Source organism: Hippopotamus amphibius, chromosome 6 (assembly GCF_030028045.1).
Source record: "Hippopotamus amphibius kiboko isolate mHipAmp2 chromosome 6, mHipAmp2.hap2, whole genome shotgun sequence".
Taxonomy (NCBI): Eukaryota; Metazoa; Chordata; class Mammalia; order Artiodactyla; family Hippopotamidae; genus Hippopotamus; species Hippopotamus amphibius.
In genome coordinates, this window is record NC_080191.1 from 129,950,439 (window position 1) to 129,967,111 (window position 16,673).

Here is a 16,673-nt window from a genome sequence, read left to right on the forward strand (position 1 = left end):
GCTTCTGGCAGCTGCTGGCAATCCTTGGTGTCCTCGGTTTGGGAGACGCATCCCTCCAGTCTCTGCCTCCATTACCACATGGTGTTCCCCTGCATGTGTCGATGTCTATGACCAAATTTCTCCTTCCTTATGAAGATACCAGTCATTGGATTAAGGCCCAGCCTAATCCGGCATGGCCTGATCTTAACATGATTACACCTGCAAAGACCCTATTTCCAAATAAGAACACTTTCACAGGTACTGGGGGTTAGAACTTAAACATATCCTTTTTTTTGGGGGGGTGGGCACAATTCAACCCATAATAACAACAGGCCTACTGCCCACATGTAACCCTCAGACCTCTGCTTGTGATCGCTGCCTCAAGACGGGGCACAGAACTGCTGCATTTTGATAGTGAATGGCGTTTGGTAAAGGTCTGGATGAGGGCTAATCACACATGCAGCCCCTGGTTCAGGAACGCCCTTCAGAGGAATATCGATGCAGCAAGATCCACCCCCACTCAGGAAATGGTGCCAACCCTTCCCCAGCATGGCTGTGGCAACGGTCGGCTTGGGTCTGTGTGCCGTGGGTAGCTCTTGTGCCAAGCCCTGCACCATGCAGTCTGATTCTGCTTCTGTTTATTACGTATTCCAGCTCAACTCTTACTCTTGTTTTAACTTTTTAAAAATTTTTATTAATTAAAAATTAATTTAAAAAGATAAAGTATAGTTGACTTACAATGTTATGTTACTTTCTACTGTACAGCAAAGTGAATTAGGTATACATACACGTATATCCACTCTTTTCAAGATCCTTTTCCCATATAGGTCTTTACAGAGTATTGTGTAGCCTTCCCTGTGCTATACAGTATGTCCCCATTATCAGCTCTTAGTCCTTGAGGGGCAAAACCTATGTATAGCTCTAGCTCTAATCATCTTATTTGCAACTCTGGCTACACTTAAGAAGCCCTTGCAGATGTGAAAGACTTTCTTATTGAATCAGACTCTCCCAGGTCTCAGTTGAAGAGATGGAAGACAGAGAGGGAAGGGTTTGCCTCTGTTTGCTGGCAGGGTCATTTCTTACACAGCTCCTCCCTGTGTAGCCCCATGAAGCATCTCCCTCTACAACATAGGTCCCTAAGCAGGCTTCTAGTTTAACATTAATGTCAGGTATTTAAACATCTATCATGCAGCTTTTATTAGTTTCATATTGCTGCTGTAACAAATTACCGTAAATTTAGTAGCTTAAATAATATAGATTTATTATCTTAACAATTCTGGAGCTCAGAAGACTGAAATGGGTCTTACTGTCCTAAAATCAAGATATCAGCAGCCCTGCATTCCTTCTGGAGGCTCTCGGGTAGAATCTTTGTTCTTGCCCTTTCCAGCTTCTAGCAGCCTTGCCCGCCTTCCTTGGTTTATGGCTCCCATCTTCCATCTTCAAAGCCAGAAACAGTGGGTGGTACTCTTTCCATATCACGTCACTCTTCCCCTCTCTTCTGCCTTCCTCATCCACACTTAAGGTCCTTTGAGATTACACTGGGCTCACCCGGGTGGTCCAGGATAATCTTCCTATGTTAGAGTCAGCTAATTAGCAACCTTAATTCCACTTTACTGTATAATGAGATGTTCACAGGTTCCAGTGGGTAGGGTACGGACACCTTTCAGGGGGTCATTCTTCTGCCTACAACATAGACCTGAGAGATGGTGGGGGAAGTAAGTCTGGGGTAACTAGTTTAACCAAGATCATATATTCAGTAGCTAGTGTGTGCCCAAGTTTTCCATCCATGTGACCTTTTGAAAGGAATGGAGCTGTGAGTTTCATGAGTCACATTTCCCCTTTCCATAGAGGCCACCTTTATATGGCTTCACGGGTACTCTGCTAATTGTGCTCTGCTACATTGTAAGGTTCCGATTCTTCAGAAAATCAAGTCTCATTTCTTTCTCCATAGAGTAATCTTAAAAAAGCACCTTCCGTTTTCCACCATCACTGTCCCCTACTTTGTGTCCTTCCTACACAGGCTGGGGAAGAGTCATTGCCGGGGAGGGCATTGCATGGAAGGTGCTGATAGAAGAGGCGAAAGGGAACCAGCTTTTTCAGATGAAAGTCATTTTTTTGAGCCAATGCGAATGAGCATTTTGGCAGTTTAGACTACCATTTTTGTGTTCTTAGATGAGGCAAGGCTGCTATAACATTTTCTCTTCCCATAAAAGCAGGCTTGCTGTATATGCCCACTGTAGTATTATTCTCTGGGTTTGATTAGCCAAGGAGAAAGAGGCATTTGTGAGTGGGCCTGTGTGTGATCTGGCCTCTTTCTAGATTGTGGGGAGGGAGAGGCGGGCTTCTCTTTCTCTCATTCTGCCCTCTCTTAGTCCTCAGAATGACCTGGTTTTCTTAACAAGCATCATTAGAAATACACTTTATAAAAGGAAGAAGATTCCTGTAAGATCAGTTCAACATAAAGGAATTATCTCAACACTTAAACACTTACACATTGTAAATGATCATAGATGAATTTCTCAGTGGCCTCTTTCTCTAAAAGTTCAAACAGCTGGAGCTATAAATCAGAAATAGAAGATAAAAATGAAAAGGAAGATGAAAGTTACATCTAGAAGATGTCAACTCACTGTTATTACCTCAAGCGAGTTCTTTGTTTCACGGTAAAATCATGTTGCTAAGAACTGACACATTATCTTACACAAGGTCATGTAAAACATACATGGTAAAATTGGGTGGCTACTGGCCTCACTTTCACTTTCCTCAGTTTTAAACCAATATGGTATCTTGAGGAGGAACACCATAAACAGATTGTTTTTTCCCGAATAGGTAGAATTTAGTCAAGTGTAAAAGAGTGGTTGTGGAAATGCAGTTTATGATGATTTCAGGCATGGGATAAAAAATTAAAATTTTTTTCATTGACGTATGGTTAATATACAATGTTATATACGTTACAGGTGTACAATATAGTGATTCACAGTTTTTAACGGTAACACTTCACTTGTAGCTATTGTAAGATATTGGCTGTGTTCCCGGTGTTGTGCAATGTACCTGGCAGCTTACTTTATACAGAATAGTGCGCACCTCTTAATCCTCCACCCCATGTGGCCCCTCCCCCTTCCTGCTCCCCACGGGTAACTACTACTTGGTTCTCTGCGTCTGTGAATCTGCTTCTTTTCTGTGGGGTATGGAATATTCTTGATCATGGTGCATCCCGGAAGGAGAAATTCACGGCAGGCATCTCTGTTTGGCTGCTTGAATTACCTGTACCCTCGATCCTTGCCTCTTTGGCAGGTCCTTTTGGCCACATCAGATGCTTACGCCATGGAGGTCCACCCAGGAGCATCGATGGGCTTCCACCTCCATGTCCATGGTGAGTCTAGCACTCACGCAGGCTTCATCACCCTTTGTCTGGCCGCGCGGGCAGGAGTGCACTCACCCTTTCAGTGAAACCATCCCCGGTGTAGTCGGGAGTCGGGGCAACGTGAGTGTCCTCGGTGACGAGGCAGACGGTGGCCTTCTGAGCTGCTCCTGCGGCCCAGAGGATGCCCGCGAGCACGGCGGCCAGTGCGCGCTGCTGCTCCTGTTGGCTTACCGAGCGCAACCTTCAGCGAACGAGGAGGGTAGGAACACATGGCGATGAACGCCACCCGGCTGAGGGCCCGGGCCTCCGCTTTCATGAACCCTTCTGACTATGGGAGTTCTGTTTGGTTCCTTCATCAGCCTACACGGTGAGAACATCGTGGAGGGCCTCGTCCTCACCCCAGAGCATTCATCCTCTTGTTTCTCCGCCAGTCCCACCCTGTGCGACACCACCCCCGCTGAATCTCAACACTGTCCTCTCTCCCGAACTCCAGCCGGGCTCCATCCAAACTCTAACCAGATAACATAGGCCCTTCCCAAGCACGGTCCAAATAATCCTCCCAGTTTTGTCTCCCAGATTTTCATTTTGCAAACCCTCTGCCCCAGATGGACCAGTCCCCTGGACATATTTTCTGCATTCCACCTCCATGCTTTTTTTCATGTACACATCTGCCTTTAGTAGGCACATCCTGTCTGTCCTTCCTGCCTGATCACATGCTATGAATCATTCGAGGCAGACTTCAGGTTACCCTTACTAACTTGTAGTTTACACTCACCTGGCATTCACTGGGCTCAGAATTATTCTAAGCACCTAATACATATTACCTCATTTAATCCTTATGACAGCCTGTGAGGTGGGTACTATCGATATTACTAGTCCCATTTGCAGACATGAGGAAAGTAAGACAGGGAGGTTGAGTAATCTGCCCCTGGTCATTCACCTTTAAAGCAGTAGAGCAGTGATTTGAATGCAGGCAGTGTGCATCCTGACGTAAACATTAGATTGTTCTTAACCATTCGATTACACTGAGTCATCCCAGTGCATCAGACTTCCCTGGAAACGGGAGCCAGTCTTTACGTCCCAGACCTTTCCTATGCTCATTTTCTCAGGGTTTACCCCGGACAACTGTTGTCCTGATGAAGAAACACATGATGGAGGTTAGTGAGTGAACTCAGCCATGATTTATAGGATCCACCTAGCTCTGTGGTGACACAGAAATGAGCAGCAAGAGCCTCACACTCCAAACCCCTCGTCCAAGGTAGAATGAGAATAAAACAAAGTGCTGGGAGACGAGAGAGGAAGCAGAGAGAGCTCGTGATCGGGAAGGTTCAGGAAGGCTTCATGGAGCAGGTCGATAATAGCAGTTACTCATTACCATTTATTTAATACCTGCCACATGCCAGGCGCTGTGCTGAATGCTTTCTGTTTGTGTAGCAAACGTTGTGTGTGTTCCACCTAGATTCCTTGAGATCCGTTTTTCTCAGTTGGTGGACATGTCTCCCGGTTGCTTTGGGTGCTGCTGCTAGTGGCTGGTACTTCTCAACTGTCTCTGAAGAATTGGAGCCCCTAGGACTCATGTCACCTTTCCACAGGAGGGCACAGAGCGGATGCCTCACAGGGGTGGGAGGTGACGAGGCCACACCACCTTATCTGAAGATGGGGCGGTCGCCTCCCAGAGCTCCCGTGGGTCAGGCGGGGGCTCGAATCGCCGGCAGACACATGCCTCCGCTGCGTCTGCTCCTTCCCTAGCCTGCTTCCCTGCGCTCTTACGCGTTTCTCCTGAGGGCATTCATCCCCTTCATAAATCACCTGCATAAAGAATTACCATCTCTGGCTCTGCTTCTAAGGAAACTGGCAATTCATGATCTTAGAATAGATTAGACATTCAGGTCCTGTTTTGGGTGATACGTTATCCTGCCTGAGGGTAGGTAGATGCCTTTTAATTATTTCTGTTTCCTCTAATATCAACCATAGAGCTTTGCACATGATAGGGGTTTATTAGCATCTCAGAACAAAATAATTTGAACTGATTTTTTAAATAGGCAACTACCAAACACTGTACTTTGTCAGCCCGATTAAGTAGGAGGATGAATCCTTTGTTCATTAGGTTTTTCATCATCCCTTTCTTGCTCTCTCTGGAACTGCTAGGTTGGGGCTTCCTATCAAAAGTTGTCAAGCAAGCCCCCCTGGAGGCCGGGGGCTTCGTTTTCCCGGTCAGGGTGGCCTGCAGTGGAGCATGAAACCTGTCGGCGCTATTCCTGCAACTGCACATTGACAGGGACTCTGGAAGAGCCCTCCCCAGTCACGAAATTCCGTCCCTCTGGGAGAGCCAGCGCCGTTTCTCTCTTATGAGGCAAATCCCCCTCCTGAGACGACCCAAGGGATCCTCCTTGCTGATTATTTAGCCTATAAATGTTCGCATGAAATTGGTAATTCTTTCCAAATACTTCTCATAGGTCTCTTACCTGTGAAAGTTGCCGTCTTTTCCCTTCCTTGTAAACAACAAGTATTTAATGATGGATCCTTGTACAGCCATCTGAATGCTCGAGGCACCTCCCTGAAATAAGGAGGGTGAATAGTTAGGAGCAGAGCTTTACAATGGTAGTGGAACCCTCAGGGCCCACGTTATAAAGGAGAAGTCTCAGAAATGGATGTCACCATTTATTTTTCTCGGCAGCCTTTTCCCTTCTGGTGTGCAGCAGCCCCTAGGCTTAGCAAAGGGACATTGTTCTCTACATGTGCTGTCCCTCCCCGTGGGCTGTGGCCAGGCTAGAATCTGCAGTGACTAGCTACTCTGAAGAGCCCTGTAGACTGGCACCCCGGGATGTCTGTCTTCTTCCAACCTACCTTCACTGGGCCCCTGTCTCATATCCAGCTGTTAGATTTACAGGAGGTAAGGAACTAGTCGGCTAGCTCTTGAAATTCTGTGATCAGTGATATGAATTATTGAGGTTTTAAACAAGTCAGAAAGAAATTCCTAGATCTCTTCCGCAGCCTCTAAATTCTTAGGGATGCTTAGGACTTGGAGAGAATAGCCAGGAAAATGAGAATTTGGAAGAGAGTGGGAAGGAGTGTGAGACTTTGTGACATCCTGGATAGCGTGTTATAATTTTCAATAGTTTATCACTTAAGGTTAAATTTTAAATTATCAAGGTGTTTCTACGTATGATGATAGGGAAAACATGCGTTCGTATGGAGGAGGATGGAAGGAAACAGACAGGGAGCATGGGATTAGGACTTTAAAAAATTATCACTGCTATTACCTTTCCCACTTCCAAGGCAAAAGCCAGGTCAGAAAACGGATCATGAAACCGGAAATAGGCCTTTGTCCAGTCAGAGCTGAAGACCTGGACTGTATTTCCAAAGAGGCTCTGGCGCAGTTTCTGATAAGAGGGGAAATAAATGGTTCAAACAAAGAGAATTCTTCCTACACACAGCCCTCAGCAAACAGCCTTAAGCAAGGTGGTGAAATCATGGAGGAGGGCCTCTCCCCTTCCTAGAGTCTATTCTCTGATTGTAACTGTCCAGGCCGGTGCGAAAGGTTGTGTCAGGTTCACGTAGGACATTTCATCCTGAAGTCTCGAGAGTGTCAACTCTGTATCTTGTCCCCATTCGAATTTTGTCTCTGTGTCTGTCTCACTTTCCATTGCCAGCCTTCTTCCCTGTGCCCCCTTACGGTCCATGATGGTGGCTGCTCTCTCTTTTTGCCTCTCACTCCTCTATCCATGACTCTGTAACCCCTAGCTCTCCCATCTTTGGGGCTTTCTCTCTTGCTCCAGACAAAAGGAATAGGCAGGACTCTGATTCCAGTCTGAGTGCAGTAGTGGTGTAAATGGTATGAAACAAGCAGCCTCAGTTTTTTTGCCCTAGAATCTTTAAGTTTTCTTCTGGGTACTCTGTAGCATGTTAAGATTGGAGAGGGTCTTTTAGAAAATCCCAGAAAATTGGGTACAAGCCTTTGTGAACCAAACACATGACAAAAAGGGAAGCCCTTTATAATCAGAGGCATATTAATCATTAAGCAAGTGCCAGGTCCTGTGTGGGATATAGATACGGAGAGGGAACTTCTGACTGAAGTACTCTGGAACACTTCGTGGAAGAGGTGGCATTTAAACTAGGCTGGCAAATGGCATCTAGCATTTATTGAGTATTTTCTACGTGCCAGGCACTGGGCTAAGTGCTTTGCATTCACTATGTTAATTCTTTAAGAAATGGACCGTTATTATCCTCCTTTTACAGGAAAGTATTTGCCTAAGGTCACCCAGCCAGTTGAAGCAGAGCTGGGGTTTGCATCCATCTGAACACCACTGATCCGCCGCCCCAGCTTTAATCCTGCATGTGCCATCCTTATGACTGCTGTCACTTTTGTGTGCCATCATTATTGAATTAATATTTCTCATTAGCTTGGGCCGCTCTTTTACAATTTAGAAAACATTTCTTTATTTATTTTAAAGGACACTTTACACAACGTCCTTAAATGGGAATCAAAATCACTTGCCATAATAAAAAATATAATAGAAATAAAATGATGTTATTGAATTATGCTAGAAACTGTTGCCTGTGAAAGCTCTGACTGAGCCCTGCCCTCTTTTTAATTAGAAAGGGAGATAAGAGGTGTTAAAGAGGTGCGAATGTGTGCTGCCCCTTACCTGATCTTCTCCCTGGCCTGCCAAGTGGAGAAAGGGGTGACTTTCCCAGGAGGGAACTCAGTGCTATTCAATGTGACTGCCATACTGCAAAGCACCCCATGCTCCAGCACAGGCACACATCCCACGCTCCATGACAGACCACACAGTGGCCCATTGCTTGTAAAGGAGGGAAGGCTGGGCAGAGAGAAAGATCTACAAACGCACACACATAGTATCGTGGTATCCAGGGACAGTGAGTAGTTCAGTGGGACCAGAACTCTGTGTGTGTGTGTTTGTGTGTGTGTGTGTGTGTTCCGGGGCCACATGGCAGGAAGTCAGGGGAAGCTCAGACTGGAAAATACCTTGGGTCTGATCCTGGAGGACTTTGAATATCACACTTGGGTATTTGGAGCTAGTTGAAGAGTGCAGATAAAAGGAACATAGAGTCCAACTGGTCCAGAGCCAGAGTATCTCTTCGCATCTGTGCGCAGAGCAGGCTCTAATGGTTTCCAAGAAGGACAGAAGCATGTATCTGGAACAGTCTTCCCCGTGTCAGACCAGGCTCTGGTTCCATGGCTGGAGTTTATTTCCTGGCCCCTCTGCTCCCACCCTCAAAAGAAAAGATTGTCTCTACAAAGAAATAGAGGCAGGTGCATTTCAGAGTGAGCAAGAGCCTGGAATTGCACTTGAAGGAAAATTATCTGTCCCGCTTCTGTCAAGGAGAGGGAGCAGAAGGCACAAAGGCTGCTCTTGGGAGACACGGTCTCGGTGTGCACTGTAACCAAAGACGGCCACCAGCCCAGGACATCCCCAGCAGAGGACTGAATATGGACGGAAAGTGTTTCCCTGACATCAAGACTGCGCAACACAGAAGAAAAACTGCTCACTTATGACTCCAGGGTTGAGAAGTCCCAGTTCTGCTCCTTGCTGACCACGTGAACTGGGACAGATTGCCAAATCTCTCTAAGACTTTCTTTGCTTATCCTGAAATGGGGGTAACCCCTGCTCTGTCCCCATCACTGAAATGGAAAGCTATCACTGTAAGAGAAGACGTATGGAAAGGACTGTGGGAAGCGTAAGTGCTATTACTACCTTTGTGAAAACACAGCCTGTCTATGCTGGAACGTCTTATGCTGCGTGGAAGAAAGTCCCAGATGGAAAAAGACCAGAGACTGGCAGGAATAAGGGAGGAGAAGCTGTGGATAATGTGACAGACTAAGACCGTTGAGACTAAGAAAGCTTAGAATTCAAATTCAATTAAAAAAAATTCAGTAAGGCAAATCAAACTCTCCTTTCTATTGCCAGCTGCCCCCTCCAACTTAGGGAGCGCTGCCGTCCAGATGCCCCTCGGGGAGGCCTAGAGCAGAGGGGCTGCAGGCCTCTCCAGCCAACCCCCACTGGCCAGCGTGGCGACAAAGATGACTCACCTTAACGATGTAACACTGACTTTCTTTTCTTAAAAATTTTTATTTGAGTATAGTTGATTTACCATGTTGTGTTAGTTTCAGGTGTACAGCAAAGCGATTCAGTTATATGTATACATATATCCAGTCTTTTTTAGATTCTTTTGCCATAAAGGCCATTACAGAATACTGAGTAGAGTTCCCTCTGCTATACAGTAGGTCCTCATTAGTTATCTATTTTACACATACACATACACACAGTAGTTTGTATACGTCAATCCCAACCTCCCAGTTTGTCCCTCCCCGCCACACTGACTTTTATATCAATATAACTTATAACAAGATTAACCTGACACATAGTCAGTGATACATGTAAGTTGTGCTGCCTGGTACCTAGACACAAATGGTAAATGGTCCCAATAAATGACTGTAATGATTGTTGTTATTTAACACAGTCAAGCACGGTGGTAGTTTTTTTCTCTTTGTTAGTTTCCCAAGAATACCCCTTTCTTGATTGCTCTGATGAGGATGATCACACTCTTGCGTGCTCTCTCATGCACGCACGCACACACGCATGCACGCACGCACACACGCATGCACACACGCACACACACATACGTCCTGGATCATTCTTCCCAGCAGATTTCATTTCCTTACCCTGACTGCCTTGTCCCTTGTCCCTGGGCTTAGAGTTTCCCTGTGACCACCTGTCCCCATTCAGTCCTCTCCCACATCCTCCCCGCCACCCCCACAGCTTGAAGTAGAATAATTCTCTTTTGAGACTCCTTCCCTAAATCTTTTCCTGCTTTAGAAATTACTGGACCATCATGGAATCACAAAGTTTAGAATTAGTCCTAAGAAGACATTTCTAAACTAGCCCGTCAGGTAGAGTGGTGGTCTCTTGACTGGTCACGTTCACCATCAGTGTCTCAGCATCTGGCACAGTACCTGGTACATGGTAGGCTCACAAGAAGTATTTGTTGAATTTTTAAATGTCTATTTCAGCCCTTTCATTTTATAGTTAAAGGACTTGGGGCCCAAAGCAGTGAAGCGGTATGCCCAAGGTCACGTATCTAGTAAATGGGAGTTCCAGGTTTCAAATGCAAGCCTTTCGACTGGTACCAGTCAAGGTCCCAGCAGGAAACAGATGGCACTCGAGTCAGGTTGATTAATTTGAGGAAAGTTTAATTCAGGGACTATTTAGAAAGATGTGGGCTGCATGTGGGGAAACCACAATGGCTAATGCAGAGTCCCAGGCTTGCAAGATTGAGAAGTCGTTATGTCCCCTAGACCTGGAGGGGCAGAAGGAAGAAGAGTCCCGGAAGAGTACTGCCTTCTGAGGAGAGGGATTCAGCAGGATTTGCACAACCTGACTTCATTCCCTTGCTTCTCTCCAGGCTCCCTCCAGGGCTATCATTGGTCAAACTTAACAGGAGGTCAGAGGAGGCAGCCCTATTGATGGAGTGAGTACAGCTCAGGCTGCAGGGCAGAAAGCAGGGTGGAGAGGGGTAGAGTGTGCTTCCGAAGGGGCACACGAGTGACACCCGCTACCCTGAACTGAGATGCCTTTCTTGGGGATCGTCCAGAGGCAGTGAATTAATTAAATAAGCATCTGCTGAGGACCATCTATCAGCCAGACCTATGCTGGGGTTACCAGGCTGTGCTTCCTGCTCCCCTAAAGCCAGCCCATTGCTTGTTTACCTTGTATTAGAGCGTCATTCTTCTGGGTCTCACCCAGAATATTTCGATCTCCCAGTACTACAGTTTTAATATGATCCTGCTGGGTGGTATTGCAAATACACTAGGCATTTGTTTATTGGCTGCCGATAAAAGAGGCTACAGGAATGTGTTCCAGGCTGGGTCTGGCAGAAGGGCCTGCCTGTGGAGGAGGATGGGACACTGCCACGGGTGGGAGGAACGGCAGCTGGGCGGGGATCGCTGTGGAAGAGTCCAGAAGAGGATTCTCCCCTTCTCCAGCCATCTCACCTGAGCCAGCAGCCTTGCCCACCATTCATTACACCACACAGACTATGGGATGTGAGGCCAGGGGAAGGAAGAAGGCTGTGGTCTTGGAAATAGGGTAACAAAAGGCGAGAGACAGGAGAGCTGGGGAAAGCAAAGGGGCACTGGATGCTTCGCCCACCCCTTTCTTTCTCAGCAGATTCTCAGCAAGAAGTGTATGCCCGTGTCAGGAAATCCCATGCATCCCAGTTCCAGATGGAGGGGGGAGATGAGAACAGCAGAATGACAGCGAAAGGCACTCTCACATGAGTACTAGGATCCTATCGCTCTGGTAATTTGCCAGACGGCTGCACTGCTGAAATGTCAGTTAGAATTGGTCAAGCTTCCAAACTGCCTCCCTGGACACATGTATTCAGAATCCCAAGGCTCATCATCTTGAAATCCCAGGGTGTGTTTAATTAATGCTACTGCTATTTAAAGGACACCCTATCATCTGGTCCCCATAATGGGAATATGTCAGAATCCATTTTTTTGAGAGAAAAATCAATTCTCTCTGCTTCTGGGACTTCCTTAACACTCCATCAAGTCTGATTCTTTTGTCTCCCAGCCTTTTCCAAAGGGAGAGAATTACCTGGGAAAAGTCACCTAAGAGGTCTCCAGTTGCATCACATCTGTGATTGCAGACAAGTGGGATAATTCAGACCCGGACTCTCCTGCCTCCACAGTATAGAGAGAAACTAGGAGACTTTGGAAACATCTGTGAATGCCTTTTCCCCCCTGTTTTTAAAATGCATAATGGTGTTTTTAGAAATAGGTTGTCCATTCACGTGGTTCAAAATCCAGAGAGCAGAAAAAGCTATGCTGAGAAGACTCCCCGACCCAGGACTCCTACCCATCTCCCTCCCCGCACTGTTATATTTTAGGAAGTCTTCTGGAATTTCTGTGTGTCTATACAGGCAAATACAGTACCAGTGTAGAATCATAGTTTTCTCTGTTTTCCATACAAAAGGTAGCCTGTTTCCTGATATGTGTAAATTTTAAAGTGACATTCTCCATAGAAATTCATTAATGGCTAATACTTGTTTATTGAAGATTGTTCATTAAAAACCTTGTACAGTAAATTACAGATGCACTTGGCCCTCTGTATTTGCGGATATGGTACTAGGCCATTTTACATAGGGGACTTGAGCATCAGAGGATTTTGGTTTCCTCAGGGGCTCCTGAAACCAATCTCCCAAGGATTTTGAGGGACAACTTTAGTTGCTCTAACTACTGTTTCTGTAGCACAGTGTAGGGAGAATAACCACCGAGGCTGGAGACTTAACAGGATTACACATCACCTGCCTTCATTAGTCAAAAGGAGAGTGATCAACTAGACACCTAAGACACAAGGTACCATCGGGGGCTGTGAAGCCAGTGAACGAGGTGCAGCATCTCATGAGAGCCCTGCTGGCCTGTCTTCCTGTGGCATCTGGCACTGAGCACAAGAGGAAAGGTGGATTGAGGCAGAAAGATCTGTGACCATGAGAAAGAGCATGTGGGCCTCCCAGAACATTTGTACCACAACTGCGGCGGTAGAGAGAGTTGCTTCACGAAGCCTGTGAGGACATGCATGATGAAAAAGACCACGGGGCTGTAGTCCCTGGGTGTGGTGGTGTCCCATCTGGGGAGCCTCAGGAACGGCTCCATTGAGGGTTGGAGATACTGTAGTCAGGGCCAGTCTGGCCCCTGGGCTCAAAAAGCAGGTGGAGACTGCGAGGTTTCCCCAGAAGGGGGTCCAGCCCCCACTCCTCCCTCTCAGCCGGGACCCTGCCTGCAGGGCACAGACTGCAGAGCTTTATGTCCATGGCAGACCTGACTGCAGGCCATGTTGGTCTTTGCCCAGATGACCGGGCTGGTCCTGGGTGGGTTCTGCGAGTGTCCCCAGCTGCAGGGCAGCATGTCCTTAGGAAGGAAGTGCTTCTTCCGACTTTTGTTCTTAGGGCCCCAAGGAGAGGTCTCTGCCTAAGTCTCTAGAATGCAGTCTGGACGTTGATGGAATGGGGTGAATGTGAAGCAATGGTCCCGAGGAGCCCTGATTTTCACTATGATTGAATGGGCTACGTTGGAGGACAGTCCTACTGGAAGGATCTCTCACCCTTGCTGGTGCTTTTTCCCTGCCTCAGCCAACCCCTGGCTTCGCTTCCCTAGTTCCTGACCATGCCTCTTTGACCATGACAGCTGGTCCTTTGGCCATCTGCCAAGGCGTTGCCCCCAGCCCAGGCAATGAGGTGCGGCTGGGTCTCTGCCTCAGCCCCTCGCCCCTGCCCTGGTCGAGTTTTGAATGGAGGAAATGGCCCCTGGGAACAGTAGCTTCCAGATCCACTTGGATTCTCAAACATCAGGTGCTTTTCAAATCTGCCTATTAGTGGGCAGCCCCAGAAAATGTTTCTCTTTTGAGATCATCTCTTTGCCCCTGGACTGAGCCTGGAAAGGTCTCCACCCCGCCCCCCCACCTCCCACCCCAATCTCTCTCCCTCCTGCCCACACAGGGGCAGGGTTCTCTCTCCCACATCTGCCTCGTCTTTCACCTTTGCAGTCCTCACCATTGGCCCTGTCCTACCTTATATGGTGAATTATTTGAATTTAACTCTTTCACACGTTCACATTTAACTGTAAAATTGAGGGAGTAAATAAACAGAGATTCTCAGGGTTTGGGAGGAAAAGACTATAACATCACCGGTGTCCTTGAAAAATACCGTAAATAAGTCATTTTAATTATATTCTCCTTTTACCAATAACAATCGTATGTAGTCTTATCCACCATAATACTTTCACATGACAGCAGATAAGATTCCCCAGCCTTTTTGTTTGGGGAAGATTACGTTTCGTTTCATGTTTAATTGACAAGCTATACTTACCATGGCCATTGCTAGGGAGATAGGAAAGCTGCCCGATTTTGAAGAGATGATAGAGGGTTTGGGAATAGAACAAAGGCTACTTGATGGCAAATGTCCTTGTCCTTTTGGCTGAGGTATTCCTGTTCCATCTTCAGTTTCACTGGCAGATACATGGTTGCCTTCATGATTCTGTGTAAAGTGCCACCACCAAAAAACAAAGCAAACAGAGCTGGTGATGACCTTTTTTTCTTTTCTCTCCCTCTGAAATATGTGTTCAAAAAATGTTGTCTCCCTTTTAAAGATATCTAAAAATTGTCATAAATAGCAATAAAAGAGGCAGAAAAATCCCAGTGTCTGTGTCAAAGGGGTTTCGCCTAAATTTTATGTGACTCAGAGAGGTTAAGTGTAACTATGGAAACATAATTAATGCTATCAAGACCTTGACTTGAAATTATGTTTATAGAAGAATGTAAATGTCACTGTCTCTTGTTTTAAGAAGACAACATTTTATAAACAATAAGTGAATCTTTCCAGTCTATACGAGGTATTTCTCATTATGTTGTTAAAGGGCCAATAAACAAAGTCAGGTTACCTCCTTTTAATTCTCTCAGATTCCTGTTCCCTAGCAAGTGAGTATAATAATTTTCTTCCTTAAAAAATCCACCCCCTACCTTTAAGAAAAAAAAAAATCTGTTTTTACTTTTTTTAACTGATTCTTACAGCATTTAAATATGTTAGTATCAATTCTTCTTGCAATTTACTTAACTTCTAATGTCATGAAACAAATCAGACCAATTGGTAGCTGAAACATGAAGGAAACTGCCTTCCTAGTTTTTCTGGATTCCTAGAGGCTAAGATGGTTTCTTATCTCAGAAACACAGCATCTAAGTCATAGACTACTGATGGGATAAGATGCATTTTGTAAGTCACATGGAAAACCTTTACATTTGTGGCAGGGGGTTTCCCCCACCTTGTGTAAAGCATAACTTGACATTTTTTAATTTATTTTCCTTGCAAAGATTGTTTTATCTTTTGACTATTCTATTCCCCCAAATGATAGCTAGCTCCATTTAATACTTTCAGGACTATATAAATAGAAGTATTATCTCCCTGAATCTGATGTAGACTGGGTAAGAGAGTTTCAACAAAAATAATAAGGCTTTTGATCACAGATTATTTGGAGCAAGGTGCGTTAGTGTTATAGTTAAAATATTAATAATTCAGTTGTTTGATTGTATCATATATTGGCCAGGAAAATCACCTTAATATTTTGTGCTGTTTGTTCAGTGATTGAATTAATATCTGAAATACAAAGTCCATTATCTTCTAACCTTTTCAGGTGACATGAGAGAAAACCATCTTTCATCTTATGTTGTATAACAGATTTAAAAATACCTTTTAACACCTGAATTCAGTCATCTTTCCCTTATTTGAAGATGGTGAAGGAAAACAATTTTTCAGAAGCTGAACCACAGTGATAACTATTTTCAGAACTACTTTTCTTCAGGATCACTGAAGCACTTGGATGTCAGAATCTAGCATTATTTCACAAGTGTAGGAACTCTAGATTCTCATATTATTTTTTTCTAAAATAATAACCATATGGTGCTTTTAATGATGAAAAGTAGCTCTTACGAGTAGGAAGAGATTTTTATGAAAAAAGAAAGCACAAGGAAAGATCTTGAATAGGGCTTCTAGTTTTGTGTTTTCACACACTAAATGCCTAGTGCCTGAGTGACATTATGTGAACAGAATAAATGCAGATTATGCTGTTTATGTGATTGTTTGAAGAAGCAAGTAGAGGAAGACACACTGGCTTTGAGAAAAGTAATTACCTGAGAAGTTGTATTATTCGTTCCCAACCTATGAATGAAAGAGAAGACATCAAGAAAATGACTCATTCTGTTCAACCCTTACACCCTCAAACCTCCTCAACCTCAACCTTGCTAGGGATGGCTTTTTCTGCAAACAATTATACCTAAAGCATTTTAAATGTAATTCTGTAACAGAGACCTCTCACATGGCAAGCGTAAAAGCTGGTTACTTAAACACCCAAAATCCCTCTGGTTCTAGAGGAATGAGAAAATGAGAACGTCTTACCGGTGAGAACTAAAGATTTGCCTCCATTTGTCCAGGAATGAAATCTTCCTAGTTATCTCCTCTAAATCCAGCTCTTGGGAGCTTTGTTCCTGGTCCGAGGTCTCCATAGCCATTTAGGTAATGTAAGGAATTGGGAGAAGGAAGTTGTTCAGATGGGAGAGAGGGGGCTGGCAGTGAAGCAAGATGGCTGGCACAGATCCCCAGGTGAAGTGTGTGCAACCCCTACTTTCTGACCAGCGAGGCGATCCTGCCACACAGGTGCGGCTCTGGGCTCTTTGTAAGCCCCTGCTATCAGATCACTATTAAACTTTCATTAGAGGTGGGATACTTTTGTGTTTTTCTTCAGTGTGTAGATGATGCC

General features: G+C 45.3%; 1 protein-coding gene across 1 annotated transcript in view; it reads right to left on the bottom strand.

Annotated features, from left to right (window-relative positions):
* Positions 1-16,425, bottom strand: part of MINDY4B (MINDY family member 4B) — a 33,861-nt gene extending 17,436 nt beyond the window's left edge. Inside the window, exons 1-7 of the mRNA XM_057737799.1 lie at positions 16,313-16,425; positions 16,048-16,075; positions 14,234-14,401; positions 6,604-6,723; positions 5,806-5,897; positions 3,416-3,581; positions 2,471-2,536 (exon numbers count right to left, since the gene is read on the bottom strand). Of these exons, the coding sequence (XP_057593782.1) occupies positions 2,471-2,536; positions 3,416-3,581; positions 5,806-5,897; positions 6,604-6,723; positions 14,234-14,401; positions 16,048-16,075; positions 16,313-16,425 (753 nt within the window). The remainder of the gene's footprint in view (positions 1-2,470; positions 2,537-3,415; positions 3,582-5,805; positions 5,898-6,603; positions 6,724-14,233; positions 14,402-16,047; positions 16,076-16,312) is intronic.
* Positions 16,426-16,673: the final 248 nt, after the last annotated feature.